General features: G+C 41.0%; 4 protein-coding genes and 4 non-coding genes across 10 annotated transcripts in view; 6 read left to right on the top strand and 2 right to left on the bottom strand.

Annotated features, from left to right (window-relative positions):
• Window positions 1–6,182, bottom strand: part of ZWILCH (zwilch kinetochore protein) — a 36,918-nt gene extending 30,736 nt beyond the window's left edge. Inside the window, exons 1-2 of one of the 2 annotated variants that reach the window (XM_076004501.1) lie at window positions 5,936–6,182; window positions 3,037–3,088 (exon numbers count right to left, since the gene is read on the bottom strand). In XM_076004501.1, coding sequence (XP_075860616.1) covers window positions 3,037–3,088; window positions 5,936–5,988 — 105 coding nt within the window. In that variant the 5' untranslated portion in view covers window positions 5,989–6,182. The remainder of the gene's footprint in view (window positions 1–3,036; window positions 3,089–5,935) is intronic. The other variant, XM_012758610.3, reaches the window with a different exon arrangement.
• The window catches only part of RPL4 (ribosomal protein L4), a 182,388-nt gene extending 171,248 nt beyond the window's left edge, over window positions 1–11,140 (top strand). The window contains exons 2-11 of one of the 2 annotated variants that reach the window (XM_076004502.1): window positions 6,486–6,535; window positions 7,887–8,058; window positions 8,253–8,359; window positions 8,724–8,862; window positions 9,247–9,371; window positions 9,652–9,781; window positions 10,017–10,173; window positions 10,392–10,475; window positions 10,588–10,708; window positions 10,787–11,140. In XM_076004502.1, the coding sequence (XP_075860617.1) occupies window positions 6,533–6,535; window positions 7,887–8,058; window positions 8,253–8,359; window positions 8,724–8,862; window positions 9,247–9,371; window positions 9,652–9,781; window positions 10,017–10,173; window positions 10,392–10,475; window positions 10,588–10,708; window positions 10,787–11,053 (1,305 nt within the window). In that variant the 5' untranslated portion in view covers window positions 6,486–6,532 and the 3' untranslated portion in view covers window positions 11,054–11,140. Of the gene's footprint in view, window positions 1–6,420; window positions 6,536–7,886; window positions 8,059–8,252; window positions 8,360–8,723; window positions 8,863–9,246; window positions 9,372–9,651; window positions 9,782–10,016; window positions 10,174–10,391; window positions 10,476–10,587; window positions 10,709–10,786 lie in introns of those variants that run through there. The other variant, XM_012758613.2, reaches the window with a different exon arrangement.
• LOC142871708 (small nucleolar RNA SNORD18) lies at window positions 8,107–8,178 on the top strand. The gene has a single exon (XR_012919922.1). It is a non-coding gene; the product is annotated as a small nucleolar RNA SNORD18 (small nucleolar RNA).
• On the top strand, window positions 8,567–8,665 carry LOC142871710 (small nucleolar RNA SNORD16). The gene has a single exon (XR_012919924.1). It is a non-coding gene; the product is annotated as a small nucleolar RNA SNORD16 (small nucleolar RNA).
• LOC142871705 (small nucleolar RNA SNORD18) lies at window positions 9,067–9,138 on the top strand. The gene has a single exon (XR_012919920.1). It is a non-coding gene; the product is annotated as a small nucleolar RNA SNORD18 (small nucleolar RNA).
• LOC142871706 (small nucleolar RNA SNORD18) lies at window positions 9,833–9,902 on the top strand. The gene has a single exon (XR_012919921.1). It is a non-coding gene; the product is annotated as a small nucleolar RNA SNORD18 (small nucleolar RNA).
• Window positions 11,141–12,058: 918 nt separating the features above from the next.
• Window positions 12,059–19,653, top strand: SNAPC5 (small nuclear RNA activating complex polypeptide 5). Its single transcript, XM_012758609.3, has 4 exons — window positions 12,059–12,922; window positions 14,109–14,198; window positions 15,234–15,365; window positions 18,701–19,653. The coding sequence occupies exons 1-3, from the start codon at window positions 12,833–12,835 to the stop codon at window positions 15,345–15,347; spliced, it is 294 nt and encodes a 97-aa protein (XP_012614063.1). The 5' UTR covers window positions 12,059–12,832; the 3' UTR covers window positions 15,348–15,365; window positions 18,701–19,653.
• MAP2K1 (mitogen-activated protein kinase kinase 1) overlaps window positions 17,881–19,710 on the bottom strand; it is an 81,127-nt gene continuing 79,297 nt past the window's right edge. The window contains exons 10-11 of the mRNA XM_012758608.2: window positions 19,638–19,683; window positions 17,881–18,917 (exon numbers count right to left, since the gene is read on the bottom strand). Coding sequence (XP_012614062.1) covers window positions 18,804–18,917; window positions 19,638–19,683 — 160 coding nt within the window. The 3' untranslated portion in view covers window positions 17,881–18,803. The remainder of the gene's footprint in view (window positions 18,918–19,637; window positions 19,684–19,710) is intronic.

The following is a 19,710-nucleotide window of genomic DNA, read 5'->3' as shown; positions in this document are numbered from 1 at the left end:
AAAAGAAAGAAAAGAAAAGAAAAGAAAAGAAAAGAAAAGAAAAGAAAAGAAAAGAAAAGAAAAGAAAAGAAAAGAAAAGAAAAGAAAAAAAAGAAAAATGAAGAAACAGGTTCTTGCTATGTTTCCCAGGCTGGAGTATAGTAGCTATTCAAAGGCATCATCACAATATACTACAGCTTCAAATTCCTGGGTTTAAGCAATCCTCTTACCTCAGCTTCCCAAGTGATGGAACTACAGGTATGCACCACTATGCCTTGCTCATACTTTTAAATATTTCATTTATTCTTTGCCCATGTTATTTCTCATGTCAGTTTATAGAAACTATATATTTTCAGTCCAATTAGAATACATGTTTACTGTAGAAAAATTTGAAAACAGCTAAAAGAAGTTTTAAAAAAAGTCATCTGCGGCCGGGCGCTGTGGCTCACGCCTGTAATCCTAGCTCTTGGGAGGCCGAGGCGGGCGGATTGCTCAAGGTCAGGAGTTCAAAACCAGCCTGAGCAAGAGCGAGACCCCGTCTCTACTATAAATAGAAAGAAATTAATTGGCCAACTGATATATATATAAAAAAAAAATTAGCTGGGCATGGTGGCGCATGCCTGTAGTCCCAGCTACTCGGGAGGCTGAGGCAGGAGGATCACTCGTACCCAGGAGTTTGAGGTTGCTGTGAGCTAGGCTGACGCCACGGCACTCACTCTAGCCTGGGCAACAAAGCGAGACTCTGTCTCAAAAAAAAAAAAAAAAAAAAAAAAAAAAAAAAAAAAAAAAAAAAAAAAAAAAAAAAAAAAAGTCATCTGCTACTGTATTGCCTGGGATAATCATTACTATTATTAGCCTGGCTGGTGTATGTTCTGCCAGATCTTTTCCAAACATATAGATAGATATATTTAAATAGACATGTATCTATTCAGATATCTAGACAGAATTTTGCTTAATAAAAATAGGACATTATAATAGTTTTAGATCATGAATCTTTTTCCATGTAATTACATTTCTTTGGCTATGTAGAACCATGGCTCTATCATTCCATATTGTATGATATTCTGGTAGTTTCCAGGTATTTTCTATAATAAACAATTGATAGTGAACATCCTTGAATTATTTTCTTAAGATAAATACCTAAACCCACATTCATAGTGCCAAATTGCCTGTTATTTTATTTTATTTATTATTACCTCCAGAGTAGCTGGGACTACAGGAATGCGCCACCATGCCCGGCTAATTTTTTCTATATATTTTTAGTTGGCCAATTAATTTCTTTCTATTTTTAGTAGAGATGGGGTCTTGCTCTTGCTCAGGCTAGTCTTGAACTCCTGACCTTGAGCAGTCCTCCCACCTCGGCCTCCCAGAGTGCTAAGATTACAGGCATGAGCCATCACACCCAACCAAATTGCCTTTCAAATGTCATACCTACATATTTATATTTCCATGACCTAAGTCAACATATTGAGTATTTTCATTGTTTATTTTCACAATCTCATAGAAAAACATAGTATCTTGTTTTAATTGTCATTCGTTTGATCACTAATGAAGATAAACAACTTCTAACATGCTCATTACAAATGTTTCTCATTATTTGAATCTGTTTGATTTCTTAGTTTGGATATTGAAACATTTAGATACCAAGTTCAAAGAGCAAAGGATAGTGTTATTCTAATCTACTATGTTCTTGAGTTTTAGGTACTGTTGTGGGTTGAATTGTGTCCTCCGAAACAATATCTTGACCTTCTAACTCCAGTTCCTATGAATGTGATCTTACTGGGAAATAGGGTCTTTGCAAATGTAATTGACTTGAGGACTGACTTGGATTATGACAAGCCCTAAATCCAACAACTGGTATACGTACAAGGAAAGAAATTTAGAGACATAGACAGTGGGGAGAATGCCATGTGTCTATGGAGGCACAGATGAAAGGGATATATCTATAAGCCAAACATCAAAGATTGCTGGAAACCACCAAAAGCTAGGAAGAAGCAAGAAAGGATCCTTTCTTAGAGGCTTCAGAGGGAGCACAGACTCATACCTTTATTTCAGACTTCTAGTCTCCAGAACTATGAGAGAATAAATTTCTGATATTTTAAACAGCCTAATTTATGGTACTTCACTACTGCAGCCCTAGGAAACTAATACAGATATCAAGCAGCAAGAATTCAGATAGGGAAGGATTAATAAGTTTACTTGGAGATGTTTGATTCTTGAGTTTGGTTCATGAGAATTCAGATAGTAAGGCATAACTATATTTGTATTTTTCTTTCTTGATTACCTACTCATGTCCTTTGCCTATCATGTTTGTCTTTCTTGTTAATTTTTAAGATCTTTTTATATATTATATAGAAATAGATACATAAATATATTAACCTTATCATTCATGACTATTTCTCCCATCTTATTTGTCTTTTAATACATAATTCATTTTAGTTTGCTAATTATTTCATGGCTATGGATTTTATCTCCCCATCTATAGGGAGCTTACTTATGGAATACTTAGCACATATTAGATGCTTATAAACATAAGAATGTTTATAGCGGCTTTATTCATAATCATCAAAAACTGGAAATGACCCAAATGTCCTTTAAATGAATGGATAACCGAACTGTGTTATATCCATTCAGTGAAATATTACTCAGAAAATAAAAAGGAATGAACTACTGACACACCCCACACAGATGAATCTCAAATGCATTATATTAACACTAACTGAAAGAAGTCAGAAGCAAAAGATTATGTGATTTTATTTGTATGACATTCTGGAAAGGGCAAAACTAGACAAAATAGATTAGTGGTTGCCAGGGGCTAAGAAAAGGGAAAGGGTCTACGATAAAGGGATACAAGAAAATTTTGGGAGATGATAGAATTGTTCCATTTTTGATAAGAAGTGGTTACATGACTAAATGCATTTGTCAAAACTCATAGAACTTTACCCTAAAAGGGTGAAATTTACTGTGAGGAAATTAACTTCAATAAACCTGACTTTTAAAAACCCACAATTTTAGCATTATTGAGTTGTGTTTAAAAACCAAACAAACTGTACATACCTCATAGATAAATGGGTCTTTACAGATTCCTTTCTTTTCTTCATTAAATTCCCTGAAATGCAGAGCCACATGTAAAAAATAGAACTACAGTATGTCTTCTGTTATTTAAACTTAAGAGTTTGCCATCACTTTATCTCTACAGAACACCTGTGAGAAAAGCAAAAAGCAACTACGGCAACCCTAAGGCATATTAGGGAAAGGGGAAAAAAGCAGAAAAAGTATTAGGTGAAAAAAGAAACTTGTGACACAGATTAGTAAACTGTGCCCACAATTGGGTACAACTGCTTATCACAGGCAGCAGGAAGACAGGTTGCCTACCTACACTCTTGTGTCTTTTTAAACACATCACCAATTAATATTAAAAGGTAATTTACCACATAAATTTTGGAAAGTAAAAATGATTGGATTCTGACCTGCCACTTAAATCAATGGGTAACCAGAGAATTTACTTAAGGGCCCCAGGCCTTAGATTTCTATGGCTAAAATGGAAGCATCATCTATCCTCCGTTTTTATGAGCTGTTACTAAAAATTAGTAAATTTGATTATGTTGAACATTTCCTTTTAAAAATGTAAGAATAAAATTCTAGGATATCATTTAATAATTATTGTTTAATTCAAAAAAAGTTTGTATGAGACCCTGTCTACAAAAAACAGAAAAATTAGCCGGATGTGGTGGCACATTGTTGTCCCAGCAACCTGGCTGGCTGAGGCAAAAGGATCACTTGAGCCCAGGAGTTTGAGGTTGCAGTGAGCTGTGATGACACCACTGCACTTTAGCCCAAGTGGGTGACACAGCAAGACCCTGTTCTAAAAAAAAAAAAAAAGTTTTAAAATAGTGATCTTAAAGCATGTAAACCATGAACCATTAACATACCAAGATGTACATCAGCCTGATTTACACTCTGAAAGAGTCATTGAAGGAACCCAATGGAATTGTTTCAGGATACCATTTATATCTATTTGATCTAATATTACATGGCTTACTGAAATAGAAATAGGAGAGCTAAGCCTGTAACTGATTCACTTTTACCATATCATGTAAGATTGTGATTTTTTTCTTAAAGATGTTTGCCTTTTATGTATAACTCACAGATGCTATTTAATCAGTCATTCAAAAATCATTCTCAAGCATGTGTAACATGGGCCAGGCACTCTAGGTGCTGGAATATCAAACAAAAGCCTTGTCTTTGCTTCGTAGTCTTGACAACAGTCAAACAAGTAAACCAACAGTTACAGGGTGATAAGAGCTCAGACAGAGGTACACACAGGAAGCTGTGACAGAGATTTAGCTATAGGGCTTGAATTTTATCCTGAAAGCCAAGAGGAACTCACTAAAAGATTTTAAATGGAGCCAAGCACAGTGGCACATGCCTATGGTCCCGGCTACTCAGGAGGCTGAGAAGGGAGGATCACTTGAGCCCCAGAGTTCATGGCCAACCTGGGCAACATAGTGAGACTCCATCTCTTAAAAAAAAGATTTTAAATGGAACCAATCTGACAGTAATGTGGAGGGTAATAACTTGAAGTCCAGGAAAATGGCTGTAAATAACTCGTAGCACTTCAGAGAATTGATAATGGTCTGCATGAAAAATAGTAGAGATGGAGGAAGAATTAGAGAACTGACTAGATGTGATGGGGGTGGGGGACAGTGGAAAGGAGAAATAAGTGGGAGTCTTATGTTTAGAACTCATAACTCAGAGATAGAATTCAGGAGTAGAATGTCAGTTGAGAGAGAAAGATTGATTCAGTTTTGCTAAGTATTGACTTTGAGGTCCCATGTGAAAATTTCTAGTAGGCAGCTGGATACACACACAGGCACTATGAGAGACTCAAGAGAAGAGGTAAAAGGCAGAAACTTTTGGTGCTTACAAGTGAAGAGAAAGGCATGAAATCACTGTAAAGTATAAAGGGTCTAAATAAAGTCGTATCAATAGAAGACCAGTTAACTAAACATCAAACAGCAATAGAATGAAATACTATATAGCAATTAAAAATAATAAGATAGATTTATAGGTTTTCATGTGGAAAGATATCCAAGACTTTTTTTTCTTAAAAATCTAGTGCTCTTTCTATAATGTTCAAAAAAATTACAAGCATTACTACTTTTGAAAGCAGGGAAAGGAAACAATAAAGTTAATTTTAAAATTATAGTATTTAGGAAATAATGGGTTAGATTACATCAGTTCTCAAAGTGTGATTGCCCGGCCAGCAGCATCTATTTCACCTAGAATTTGTCACAAAGGCAAATCCTTTGGCCCCACCCTAGACCTACTAAATCAGAAACTCGGGAGGTGAGGCTCATCAATCTGTGTTTTGACAACCCTCCAGGTAATTCTCATGCACGCTCAAATTTGAGAATCATGGATTCAATTTTTACATAGAATGTAAAACTTGATGGAATCCCCTTGGTAATAGCTCTTCATCATAAGGATAAAATGAACTCTGGAGCAGGGAAATAAAGGCAGATTTTAAACCCAACATAGCATTCCAACATAATTACTAGTGTAGCTCATATGGTCACTATCTTGACTAAAACTGTAATGATGTCTCTCTTTTGGGAGTCAGCAAGGCTTTAAACAGGTTTCCCTGTTCACACTAGACAACAACATCTAGTTTTTCTTATCCTGAGAGGTGCCTCTACTTATGACAAGTGTGTGCACCAGCAGAAAGAATGAAGTGCCTCTTGGAACGCTTGTCACCTCCCATGTACAGTTTGACTACACAAGGCCAACTCCACGCGGGGACGGAGATCCGGCCTCTCCCCAGCTCCCGGACCCCAGGAAAGTTGGCAAAGCAGTAATCTCCAAGTGTGGCAAAAGGCTTGTGGCGGGGATCCAGATACCCAGGGAAAGTAGCGCCATCCTCGGACCCCAGCCAAGAGTAGGGACTGAGACTCACTGCAGGAGACGCGAGTAAAACTCCTCAGCCGCTCGGTTCACTCGCTCCCACATGCCGCCCCAATCTGAGCGAGGGTCTGCAACCGCCAAACTGAACCGCGCGCCTGGCCGCCGACGTCAGGGGTCACAACCCCGCCCTGCCGGAACTACTTTTACCCTAAACAAGTTCCTTTTGTCCGCAAATTTAAACTTTTCCTTTAGACCACCCAGAGATATTTACTGTCCCAATAGTCTTCCAATCCCGCCAGAAAAAACGAAAACAAATGTAGTAATTGTTGAGGAAAGACACTTTGTCTCGCGAGAGTTGGCCACGCCCCCTTACGGATTATTCCGCGAAAAGGAGTCCCTCTCTTCTAAAAACTGTTATTAGCTTTGGGAGACAACATATATCCTAATTTGACAGATATAAAGAAATAATGCACTATTTTTTATTTTTGTACTGTGGCAGAGAGATATTTGTGTCTCTGTGTTGGTTCTGAGGTAGGCAGTGTGGGGTGGGACTAGTTGAAGGTTACATATAGAGCGGCAGTGGTGAGCACTTCCTTTTCCTGTAGGAGCCGCCGGGTCGAGAGGAGCGTGGCCTTCTCCTCTCCCCGCCATGGTGAGTGGAAGTACGCTCAGCTGTGATTTTGCTTGATCCAGGGGCCAGTAGGGAAGGATTGGGGACTCAGGGCAAATAACCTGTAGATGTTAAATCGAGGAGGCGGAGATGAAAGCCAAAGCCGTCTTTTTCTGGTGGGGAGCCAGGTTGTGCGGCTAGATAGCAGCCATCTTAGAAGCAACGTGGGCGTCCGGGCACACGGGGCGCCGGGAAGCAATACGGGAAAACACTGGGTCGTTCACAGGCGCAGGGGAGTTTATAGGATTTTGGCTTTCTTTGCATCTCAGATTTGTGTTCTGCTGAAAACTTGGAAATGCTTGGGGCCTAAGATCAAATTGGGGAAAGGAGAATCAGTTTCGGGCCTTGCATCTTCATATGCTGTTTAGTAGGGTATATATCCGTCTTTTACAAGAGAGATTTTTTTAAGAGAAAAGACAAACTATTGTGTTTCTACTTTTTCCTAAATGCTTGTGTCCAGCTTAAAAATCATCTCTGCAAAAGCTATCTGGTTCTTTTCGGTGTCATGTAAATCTTCAGCCAGCTCACACAGTATGAATGATGATACATGTACAAGTGATGTCTGTATATGTGCTATGTTGTGTGCCGGGGGAGTTCAATGAACAAAATAAGACAAAACTATCTTTACGATATTTGGATCACAGTGGAGTTGGAATAAATGAACAGCAATATTATATGGTAATAAATGCTGTGGATAATCGAAAATTGGAATGGTTTGGTCTTAAACAGAAAGCTTAGAAAGTGCCTGAAAGTGAGGAATTGTGGGAAGAGGAGCTTTGAGGTGAAAACTTGCTGTACCTCTGAGTCAGGGGGGGATGGGGCTGAGTGTAGGGAAAAGGAAGATGAGATCAGAGAGGTAGAGCAGATTGTGTAGGCCATCCTCAGGACTTTGGCTTTACTTTCAGGTGGGAAGTCTTTTAGAGAGGGCTAATCAAAAACCATAGTGTTTTTACTAGTGAGTATTGGGAGAGGCAGTTAGAAGATGCGGAGGAAAAGGATGCAAGTTTGGACGCATACAGCCCTGGTAGACAACATCTGCAGACCATTTGGTGAACATTTAGACAGTGGCATTAAATAGCAGTTTTCAAACCCTTATGTTGTGGTTTTGATTGAATATTGTGCTTTATTAGGATTAGTTTGGAAGTTTCATGATGAACTTTTTCGTTGAAAATTGTGTAGCAGAACCTGAAATGCTGAGTGTCCTTTGAGTGTAAGATGTTTTGACTTTGAGTAGTCTGCCCCCACCATAGTAGTCTCTCTTATAACCGAGCACTTAATGGTATTGTCCACAGATGAGAGGAGTTTGTTTCTAACTTTATCCTTTTTTTCCAAGGCTTGTGCTCGTCCACTGATATCGGTGTACTCCGAAAAGGGGGAGTCATCTGGCAAAAATGTCACTTTGCCTGCAGTCTTCAAGGCTCCCATTCGACCAGATATTGTGAACTTCGTTCACACCAACTTGCGCAAAAACAACAGGCAGCCCTATGCTGTCAGTGAATTAGCAGGTATGGATTTATGTCTTCCTACAGTTGGTATTTTAGGGGGCTGCTTTACAGTAGTGATGAAATTCCACTTCATTGGTCCGTGTTTCTGAACCACATGATTTTCTTGGATGTTCTGATGCTGTTTGCTACTGTGGGTAATAATCATGGTTTGGTAAGCTGAGATAGCAAAAATTCTTATTTCTTTCCAATTTTAGGTCATCAGACCAGTGCTGAGTCTTGGGGTACTGGCAGGGCTGTGGCTAGAATTCCCAGAGTTCGAGGTGGTGGGACTCACCGTTCTGGCCAGGGTGCTTTTGGAAATGTATCCTTTGTTTCACTGAGACTGGTCAACCCATGGAATTTAGCAAACTGGACTTGGTCTTATCCACCTTAATATAGCTTGAAGACATTTGTGTCCATAATACTAATAGTGCCCCACTTAAAAGATCGGGAATCTGGATGGTGTTCATTTTTCTGTCTTGAATTTATTCTTCTGGGGGGAGTTCTGTTCCGACTGGGAAGTTTTGCTTGCAATGATGTCGTAATTTGCGTCTTACTCTGTTCTCAGCGACAGTTGCCTGCTGTCAGTAAGCTGGTACAGAAGGTTGACGAAAATTTTTACTGAGCAAGACGTAATCTTTTAATTCCTTGAATTTGAGAAATGTGATTCTTAATTGAGAATATAGATGTGTCGTGGGGGCCGCATGTTTGCACCAACCAAGACTTGGCGTCGCTGGCACCGTAGAGTGAACACCACCCAAAAGCGGTATGCCATCTGCTCTGCCCTGGCTGCTTCAGCCTTACCAGCACTGGTCATGTCTAAAGGTTAGTAATGTTCTGTATCATGAGTGGTGCAAAACGCCTTTTTTCACCTGAAACTTTGTTTATTGCTAAGTTCTGTTTGTCCAGAGTGTCTTACAAAATTGCCCATTACTAAGTAATTGTTCAAAGAGTGATGTGGTATATAGTTAATTAAAAACTTTCTCCTTAATGTTTATTATGTTCTCCACTGCATTTTTTATTTAACTGTCAAAATGATGAGATTCCACTTCATTGGTCCGTGTTTCTGAAACACATGATATTTGTGGAAATTCTGATTTGGCAAATTGTATACCATTTTGCTTTTGTGGGTTATATAAAATGTCTCTTAATTTTTCAAAGGGTTTCGGTTTTGGGGTAACCAGGTAACTGTTGAATTGGCTTTATTAGGTCATCGTATTGAGGAAGTTCCTGAACTTCCTTTGGTGGTCGAAGATAAAGTTGAAGGCTACAAGAAGACCAAAGAGGCTGTTTTACTTCTTAAGAAACTTAAAGCCTGGAATGATATCAAAAAGGTAGGTTTGATGTGAGCACATTTACAGTTTGGTAATCCTTGATCCATACAAATTTCTTGTCATTTTGAATTTCAAAATGACGCATGAAGGACAGGATACCTAAGTCTTAGTGTACAAGACAACAAGGACTTTGGAGCCTAGATCCTGTGGTTTGAATCCTGACAGTTTTGTTATTTGTGCCCCCAGTTTCATCATTGGTAAAGTGAGATTTTTTTAAACTATGAAGATATATTGCAGAAATCATGTCTTAATCAGAATACTTTAACTGTTTAATTTATAGGTCTATGCCTCTCAGCGAATGAGGGCTGGCAAGGGCAAAATGAGAAACCGTCGTCGTATCCAGCGCAGGGGACCTTGCATCATTTACAATGAAGACAATGGTATCATCAAGGCTTTCAGGAATATCCCTGGTAATTATATTCCTTACATGTTGATTGGCTGCCCTGTGCAAGCTTAGTCAGCTTTTATGATGAGATTCCACTTCATGGTCCGTGTTTCTGAAACAGGTGATTTTGTGGAAGTTCTGATGCATGGCTGAGTAAGTTGTGTTATTAAGGTAGATCTCAGGTACTTTATTGTAGCACATAAGCCAAAAAGATAATTTGTTGAAATATAGGCTCTCTGATTCTCCTTTCCCTTCAAAAGGAATTACTCTGCTTAACGTAAGCAAGCTGAACATTTTGAAACTTGCTCCTGGTGGACATGTGGGACGTTTCTGCATTTGGACTGAAAGTGCCTTCCGAAAGTTAGATGAATTATATGGCACTTGGCGTAAAGCTGCTTCCCTCAAGAGCAACTACAAGTGAGTGTTTTTCGTGTACTAAAAACAGATTGTTTATACTGTGGATATTTGCATTCAGAATTGGTGTGCATGTTTTCTAAATAATAGGTTTATTTCATTCCCATTTCCCCTTATTATAGATGAAATGGTGAAGTACTCTACCTCATTGGGTACATGTTTGTGTGAAATGATAATGTGAGAAATGGGAATTTAGGCAACTATTGATCTTTTTCTTTCAGCCTTCCCATGCACAAGATGATCAACACAGACCTTAGCAGAATCTTGAAAAGCCCAGAAATTCAAAGAGCTCTTCGAGCACCACGGTAAACTTCATATTTACAGCATAACTCTTGCCTCAACCATAATACTGTTATTTCATTTCAAAAATGTGTATGTGTAAAAATGTTGATGAAGTGTCTACCTTTTTATATGTAGCAAGAAGATTCATCGTAGGGTCCTAAAGAAGAATCCACTGAAAAACCTGAGAATCATGTTGAAGCTAAACCCATATGCAAAGACCATGCGCCGGAATACCATTCTTCGCCAGGCCAGGAATGTAAGTGATAATTTATTTTTTACCAATATATTAAGTTCTTAGATTTGATTCTTAACGACTCTGCGTAATTTATTACAGCACAAACTTCGGGTGGCTAAGGCAGCTGCAGCAGTACGGGCCAAATCAGATGAGAAGGGGGTTGCAGACAAAAAGCCTGTAGTAGTGAAGAAAGGAAAAAAGCTTGTTGGTGTTAAGAAGCAGAAGAAGCCTTTGGTGGGAAAAAAGGCTGCCTCTACCAAGAAACCTGCAGCTGAAAAGAAGCCTGCAGCTGAAAAGAAGCCAACAGCTGAAAAGAAACCAGCAGAAAAGAAACCTACCACAGAAGAAAAGAAGCCTACTGCATAAATTCTTAAATTTGTTTATTCCATAAAGGTCAAATCATTTTGGACACCTTATTTTGAATAAAGACCTGATCCAAGAGGCAGTGAAAAACATGGCTTTGGGTGTGTTAACTGGTTAGAATTTTTAATACTTACACATTCTCCATAATTCCAGCCTTTGTCTATTTTATAGTCTGTTATAAAATGAAGCCTTGGATTTATACTAAATCCATGCAGTGAAATGGAAGAGGGAGGGTTTTTTTAATCCTGATAAAATCCATTTTGTAAATTAACATGTTTTGAAAAACATACATATAGGCTGTTAAGACTTAGTCTCCAAAATGGAAGTGGGTTAAGGTTTGACACTAAGTTAACCATAAGAGGACACAATTGTAGAATGGAAGTTGGGGGATACCACAGTAAAATTGACCCTGAAAAGTTAATGATGAGCTATGACAATACAGTTGGAGGAAATGCTTGCCACCCTCTTGGCAAGCATTTTTTTTTTTTTTTTGAAAGCACGTGCATGTTTTAGGTTTTTTTACAGGTATCCAAAACCGCATTACAGTGGGTTTACCCCTGGCTCCCCCCCCACACACAAGCTTGTAAACTGATAAATCTCACCTCCCTAGAATTAACCTCCCCTGCTCTGGTTTGTCAGGGATTTGTTTTGTGTCTGAATTGTTAAAGTAGCATTAAAGTTTACAGCCAAGGTGACCTATAATTCTCTCGATCTCTAGGACCAAATCTGTTTCTCACCTTATAAGGGTGCCATTTCCTGTTGCAATTTCTTTCTTTTTTTTTGGAGACAGAGTCTCCCTTGTTGACCAGGCTAGAGTGAGTGCCTTGGTGTCAGCCTAGCTCACAGCAACCTCAATCTCCTGGGCTCAAGCAATTCTGCCTCAGCCTCCCGAGTAGCTGGGACTACAGGCATGCGCCACCATGCCCAGCTAATTTTATATATATATATTAGTTGGCCAATTAATTTCTTTGTATTTATAGTAGAGACAGGGGTCTGTCTCACTCTTGCTCAGGCTGGTTTCGAACTCCTGACCTCGAGCAATCCGCCCGCCTCAGCCTCCCAGAGTGCTAGGATTACAGGCGTGAGCCACCGCGCCCGGCTCTTGCAATTTCTTTTTTTTCTTTTTTTTTTTTTCTTTTTTAAACAAAGTCACTGCCATTGAATGTTGCAATTTCTTAACGCTACTTTGTCTTCATGCTCCTTAGTTTTAGTTCCTTAGTTTGCATTACCTTACTCCTTTTAGAGCGCGCAGGGAATTCTAGCCTGCACAATCCTCCTTAATACGGGCGGGTTCTTGCGCCTGAGCTTTGCACTAAATGTTCCTAGTTTTGGTCCCAGCCTTCCAATATACCTGCAAGTGCTGCGTATTTAAAAGTTAGCCAGTTGGAACACCACATCAGATGTATGATACAGCGAGTACTGCTCGCCCGAGTCATTTGGGACTCGACGTTTGACCACCTTTTCTGTACGGAAGTGAATTCTAGAGCTAACTTGTCCAAACACAAGACATCTCCAAGTTTACGGTTCCAACGTCCTGTGCGTTGGAAATATTGATAATTACGAGTCGAGAGTTTAGTCACTTGCCAAGGCTGGAAGCCCCCGCGGAGCTCTAAGGCGACAGCAGGCACCGGAAGGAAGCGCACCCGCCTCTTCCCCAACATGGCCGGCAGCCTCGCCCTGCTCAGCTAGGTTTCCGGGGGCGGGATCGGCGGCGATGACGTCATCACTGAGCGCCCTGCAGACGGCCGCGAGGAGGTGAGGGCGACAGCGTGACGAGGGACGATGCTGAGCCGGCTTCAGGAGCTGCGTAAGGAGGAGGAAACGTTGCTGCGGCTGAAAGCGGCTCTGCACGACCAGCTCAACCGCCTCAAGGTGACTCCGTGGCCCCCACCCGTACTTCCATTCCTCCCGTGCGACCACCTCTCCCGTACCCGGGCCTGTATGGCGCCTACCTGCTACTGCCAGTTGTCTTCCTCATCTGGCGCTGATCTACTGGTTTGCAAACTCCTGTGCCTGAAGCACCTGAGGAGTTTGCTTTGCGATTATTAGGCGCCACCCCTCTTAGAATCTGGACCCTGCAGGTTGAGGCAGAGGCCCAGGAATCTGGCAAGTACAGTCGCATCCCACCCCGCTCTCCCCGTAAATGCTGATAGCCCATAGAGCGCATACTGAGGAAGTTCCCCCTCCCAAAGGCTCTGCTAGACCCTCCCTGCCCGCCGGCCTCTTCCTCCTGAGCCCTCTCTTTAACTACTGTTTACTAGTTTGCATTGGCACTTGAAATGGCTATAGTATTGCAAAACCAGAAAGGACTCTCACGTCCTTCTGTGGCACGAAGGAAGACACTGAAGCCCTGGGAATACAGATCTGTCTCAAAGTCTAGGAGTTCTGTTACTGGCTCCAGGGCGTTGAGAAGGAGTGGTGATTTAGGGCCACTTCCCAGACCTGTGCTTGATTTGGCCACTGCGAGATGATCATGATCTTTATCTACAGCTATGATATATCAAAATAATAAGCATTTTTCCATCAGGTCAGTTATAATGGCCCACACTTATTTATGTCCCAATATTGCCACAGTACCCCTACAAGTTCCTACTGAGTGTGTGTTGATGACCATCTCCAAAGCCCAGATTTCCTTATGCTTCAGGAATCACCTCCATTTTCTTTTCTTGCTTCCCTTCCGTTCTCATTACTGAGTAATAAACTCAGGCCTAGGGAATCCAGCCCTCTGTGCAGTCAGAAGATGACACCTGGTTTTTTAAATGGCACATTTGTGCTTCCTCCTCAGCTACTAAGTCTGGGGGTGTTGAGGAGTCAAAGCCATGGCTTGGCCAGAACACCTGTACTGCCCTGGGGAAAGGGGCTGGAATCTTTGTTCGTTTCCTTAAAAGGCAGAGAAAGCTGAAGAGCCCGGTTTCCCTTTCCCTCTAGACCAGAAGAGACATACTGTTTTCACTCCCTCCTGTGCTGCCAGCCTTTTACAGCATGTCCAGCGGTTGACCCACATCAGTTGTAGCCCAGTGAAACAGTAAGGACAGCATCCTCAACTCTTCTTTTCTAGGTTGAAGAACTCGCCCTGCAATCAATGATTAGTTCAAGAAGAGGGGATGAGATGCTGTCTTCTCAACCTGCACCTGAACAGCCACAAGATGTAAGCTTTAAAAAGTGCAGACTTAGGGAGAGAATGCAAAGTCTCCTCTGCTTCCATGGTGCTTAGGTGGTCAAAAATTATTATAAATCACTATACCTAGCCGAAAGAACTCAGGGAGGTGAATTTTCTAGTTTCATAAGCCAGCTACTCTACATTACTCTTTTAGGCAGGGAACAGCCTACCTATCAGCTGGTTATATTTTGATTAATTTACTGATACATTGCCTCCACCCTTCTAGTCATCCATTGTCTCTAGTTTTCTCAGATGAACCCAGGGAGAGTATGGAGATTAGTGAAAGGTTATGTCAAAACTCTTGCTGCTTTGTGAATAAGTAACCTTGGGATTGGGAAGAGAGTGTGGCTTCAACTATAAAACATGGTGCTAAAGATGAGTTCCAATCTTCATCATACCTCTCTTACCAAATGCCTTCAAGTCAATAAAATCACATTTCTAAATACACTATATTTGAGTAGTTCTCTCAGATATTGTGTGTTAAGGCATTTAAAACCATAACAGCCCAGTGCAGTGGCTCACACTTGTAATCCCAGCAATTTGGGAGGATTATTGAGGCCAGGAGTTCATGACCAGTCTAGGCAATATAGCGAGACCCTGTCTTTAAAAAAGATAAATTAGCCAGGCATAGTGCCACACATCTGTAGTCCCACTTAAGCCTAAGTCCAAAACCAGCCTGGGTAATATAGTGAGACACCATCTCAAAAAACCAACAAACAAAACACACTCCACCATTACAAAGCAGTACATCTAAGTTGGCACAGTTCTTATGTCAGAGCTTTCTACAAGAACATTTATAAATGAGGTAACGATTCTAGTAAATCTGGCATATTTATTCTTACCCCATTTTTGCAACAGGGCTGGGGGTAGAATTTGAGGAAACAAGAAAGTGGCCCTACCCCTTAGTCATAAATATTGGGGATAGACATGCAATTGAGATTTGATTTTAAAACCATTTTAAGGATTTGCTGTTTTGAGGCCAGTATCTTTCTTACTAATCTATGATGTCCTTGGCCAATGCAGATGCTGGTGCATGTAGACAATGAAGCATCAATCAACCAAACTGCACTGGAGTTGAGCACAAGGACCTGTGTGACAGAAGAGGAGGAGGAGGAAGAAGAAGAATCAGACTCCTAAAAAGGGAAAACAGCCAGGGTTAGTTACACAATTTAAATTTCTAAGTCTCAGGCTCTGTCTCTCTCTTCAAGGAATCATTTGCCACGGGCCCTATGGCCTGCTTCAAAGAAAGTAAGAACTATAGGAGAATGTGTAGTTGTAAAAATGGTCTATCAATAACAACCTTCAAAGTGTTGTGACACATAGAAAATCAAAGATGCAGTGTCTTAGCATTGAGCAGCATGAGAGGTGCTTTGTAATCTGGTCAGATTCAGTAATTGTATTGAAAACAAAATTTCCTCTGAAATATTGAGAAAGTCTGGCATTTGCAAAAAGGGCAGAGTTTAAATACAAGCCAGTCTTTCTAGTCAACAATGCCTCTTTTATAAAAACCAATTAAAGGCTGTTCACATGCCACTGAACCCTTGTGAACAGAATTAGGCCATAGTCTAGGAGAGAAGGATGACAAGGGGAAAGAGGGAGGCCACTTGGGAGCACAAGCTGTTGCACCTCTCGGAGGCATTGCAATACCCTGCCCATTATAGATTGCTTCTTTTGGCTGTTACTACATCTCACTTGAGACATCACCGGTAACATGTATTTACAAGTAAATTACAGATAAATAGCTGTCATGGAACTTGCTGGTTTCTAGATACCAATAGAGAAAAGCAGCAGTTCCTTTTCTGAGGCAGACATACAACAGGATGGTTTAAAACCCATTTCTGGCCCTTAGGAAATATGCCATGCTTGGGGCTTGGTATTTGAAATTGAGATTCATTTCTGCATACTGTACCTTTTCCACTGAATATTCAGTTAAATAAGTATTTCCCCTGCCCAGGCAATAGAAAAACCAAACACAAAGAACCTCCTCAAACAGAACTTATGTAACTGTTCCAGAAGAAAACAGATACATTTTTTGTTAATCAACATTTCATTAGAGTTATTTTGAGCTACTGTTACAGGAAGTTTAAATGAGTACATTTCTTAGAACACACAATGTGAAGACAATTTTGGAACAAAAAGCATCAAGATATACATTTCGGGGGTCTCATTTAAAATATAAGCATGGGTTTTAAGAGCTAGAAAAGTTGGCCAGCTCTACCACTAAGTGGTCACTTGCCCTCTCCACTCTGCAACTCTTTCCCATTTGTAAAATGAGAATATTCACATCTGCTCTAGCAGTTTCACAGATTATAAGGTGCTAATGAGATATTAAAAAGTCCAACTGTTATTGGTGTCTCAGGAAGTTTGAGGAAGGAACTTGACATAGGGAGCTCAAAACATTGCAAGACTAACACAGGGAATATCATTCTTGAAAACAAGACCATTCTTCATAAAAAATAACTGGAAAAAATTCTTTTGACTCTAAAAATACAGTACCTTTGGATGTGAACAGAGAATTTAAAACACCCCCTCAAAACAATGACAAGCATAAAAGTAAGATTTAGGTTTCAGACACCAGGTCATACTGTTACTTTTTTCCAAGGACACAGTTTCCTCATTTTAATGAGACATTCTCAGTAGTGGTGGCATCCTGTTAGAAGACACAGGGGATGAGTCTTAAGACTCAGCTTATATGTTGAAAACATACAAGTTCACCTGCTGATATAGAACAGCTGTTGGCCTCGCCGTAACCGAAAAAAAGATTGACTAGCTTAGGCAGCAGCATATGTAAAACTGACCAGTTTTCTGAATCCTAGCTATATCCCAAGCTCTGATAGTTCCGGAATGGAACTATTAATACTTACTCAGGATATTATTTATACTCAAGTTGTTTTTAATTTAAAATTGAAATCGGCCTTTTATTTTTAAGTCTGTATCTTGGCTTTGGTTTTCTACAACCTGCCCTTTCAATGAAGAAAATGAGGAGAGAGAGGTACTGACCAGGCAGCCTCATGTGTACCTAAAATTCTTAAAGAGTCATTTTTTAAAGGAAAGGGCACCAAAGGGGACATGGCTTTGTTTTCTGTGACTTCATTGCCACCTCACAGGTATGACAAAGCCAGCACCAGGCTCATTTCCTACTATCCAGGAAGGTGTGGTTAAGTGTGAGTGGTGAAAGAAGGGAAACCATTGCTCAGTGTGGCAAAGGGGATTGACTGTCTCATCTCTGGCAGAGGCTCCACCACCAGGCAGGCACAGCTAGCCACCAGCAAGGCCCTTCTCTGGGCATGGCAGCCTGGAACTGCAGGCACGCCCTCAGCTCAGCCCTAGTCATGGAAAATGAGAAATGTTCTGTGATTTTTCTCAGATGGGTTCCCAACTCCCACCTGCTGCTTTCACCATGTATAAGGAGAAGGAAGAAATAGATAGGATCTGTTCACAGGTCCACAGGAAGGTGGCTGGAAGGGTCACAGATAAAGGTGTTGGGTGAGAAGAGTTGGATCAAGTCCAAAGACTGAAATTACAAGCAGCCCCATTAGTCCAAAGCACCAGCCTCCTGGCTGCCTGTCTTTACCTTTCCCCCTACAATAATGCTTGGCCAAACCATTTGCTTTCTTGTGTACTAGAGAAGTTGAACAGCCTACCACAAAAGTAGAAATACCTTTCATCATTTTTTAACTTCATAGTATATTTATTAGAATAAGAGATTAGATTTGTTAAACATCTGGATTAAAATGGTTAAAAGGATTTTCATACAATTTTTAGGCACTATACACGTTGTTTACAATAGCATTGGTACTGGATATGGAGAAAGATAAATCTGACACATTTTAATGCCTTGATCGATTTTTGACATTCAAAACAACTCCACCATTTTAGAAACACTAATCAAAACTTAAAGAGACATATACCACTAAATATCCCACAAAATGTATTTAAAAATAAATATAGAAATATAACCAGAAGTCTACAAATCATCACAGTAGACAGACTGGTAAAGCCCCGGCTATCATGGCAGTGAAGGGCTCTGGCTAGATTTTGATGGAAACTGCTGAATTCTACATCAAAAGCAAAAAATAATAAAATAACATGATGTACACTTTCTGATGCTGATTTTCAAAGCAGCAAAGCATGCTTCACATGCACTGCCTATGGAGGATCTCACAAGGCTCCCTCCTACTCAGAGAGAACATACACCTGGTAAGAGTGAAGTACCACCAATGTCAAAGAATCCCAAAAATACAGGTGGCCAGTCAGTTATGGAGTGGGAACAGCAGTGCACTTGTAAGAATGACTACCCACAGTCACCAAAATTTCACGGTAATTCAGCCTGGCACATGTTTTGATCATCAACATACACAAAAATAGCCCCAAGCACAAAGCCAATCCACTTAGGGGAATAACAATAGTAGTAAGAATAAAGACAGTAATATTAAAAATGACACAAGTAGAATTTTGGCACATGCTGTGTTTTTCATCCTTTGTCATAGGTGAATTGCATGTCTGAATGGGAGACAGGCATGGGAAAGAGGCCCGAAAGCAACATGGCACACCACTGGGCAGGGGACATGTTCTTTGCTGCTTCTCAGATGCTTAGACACCAGCCGCGTGAGTTGGTGTGCTGGGCTGGTTAAGGCCGATGGTGGAGCAGAGCCAACCTGCGAAATCTACTTCCTCAGCATCCGATCTCTTGATAAAAGCATGAACCTGCATGCAAGAAAACGGGGAGAGGAAGTGGTGTTAAAAATCCAGCAAGAAGGAAAATCCAAGAGTTGTGGGTCAAGAGCTTATGCTGCACTTGAAAGGAGCTCCCACACCTGCCTGTGAGCATCCATGGGGCCAGGAAAGCGGGGACAGCCGCAAGCCCAGAGACCGCTGCAGAAGTTAACGCAGCAGCTGTGAGGCAAGTCGCTCACTTCTCTGAGCCTGCTTTTGTGTACAAATGGAGGTAGTAACCCTGCCTTCAATGCCTCACAGGCTTGGTAGAAGGGACAAAGGAAACAGTGGACTTAAGTGCATGTTACACTGCACAGGCTAAGGCACGTAAGTCCAGATACTTACAGTACTACTTTCCCACTCCTCCCACCACCCAAATAGAGGCGGCAGGTGGAGAGCGACTCGGGAGGGTGCCGAGTGGAAGGTGAGTCAGTAGGTATTAGTAAAAGGTCCCTCCCCATGAAGGGATAGGCTGGCTCTTTCTTTTCCTTGACTCCCTCAGGCTCTTCCTGCCAAGCACACACTCAGGCTGCAGGATCATCCCAGCTTTCCCTTTAAACTGATGGGAGGACAGAGGAGTCTGATGTTTGGTATTCTGCAGCCCCAGGCACAGCTGGACCACAGTGGGCAGGGCATGGGCTCAGGGAGAACTGGACAAATGACTGACAGGAGAACAAATGACTAAGGCACTGTAAGAATAAATGGACTTACCATAAGTTGTTTCAAATCTGCTCTCTCCGCGGGGTTTTTTATTAAGCTTAAAGGAAGAAAGACAATGTGAGAG

This window comes from Microcebus murinus, chromosome 6 (assembly GCF_040939455.1).
Source record: "Microcebus murinus isolate Inina chromosome 6, M.murinus_Inina_mat1.0, whole genome shotgun sequence".
In the NCBI taxonomy this organism is placed as follows: domain Eukaryota; kingdom Metazoa; phylum Chordata; class Mammalia; order Primates; family Cheirogaleidae; genus Microcebus; species Microcebus murinus.
The sequence above is the reverse complement of the archived record's forward strand: the minus strand, read 5'-3'. Positions and strand labels throughout refer to the sequence as shown.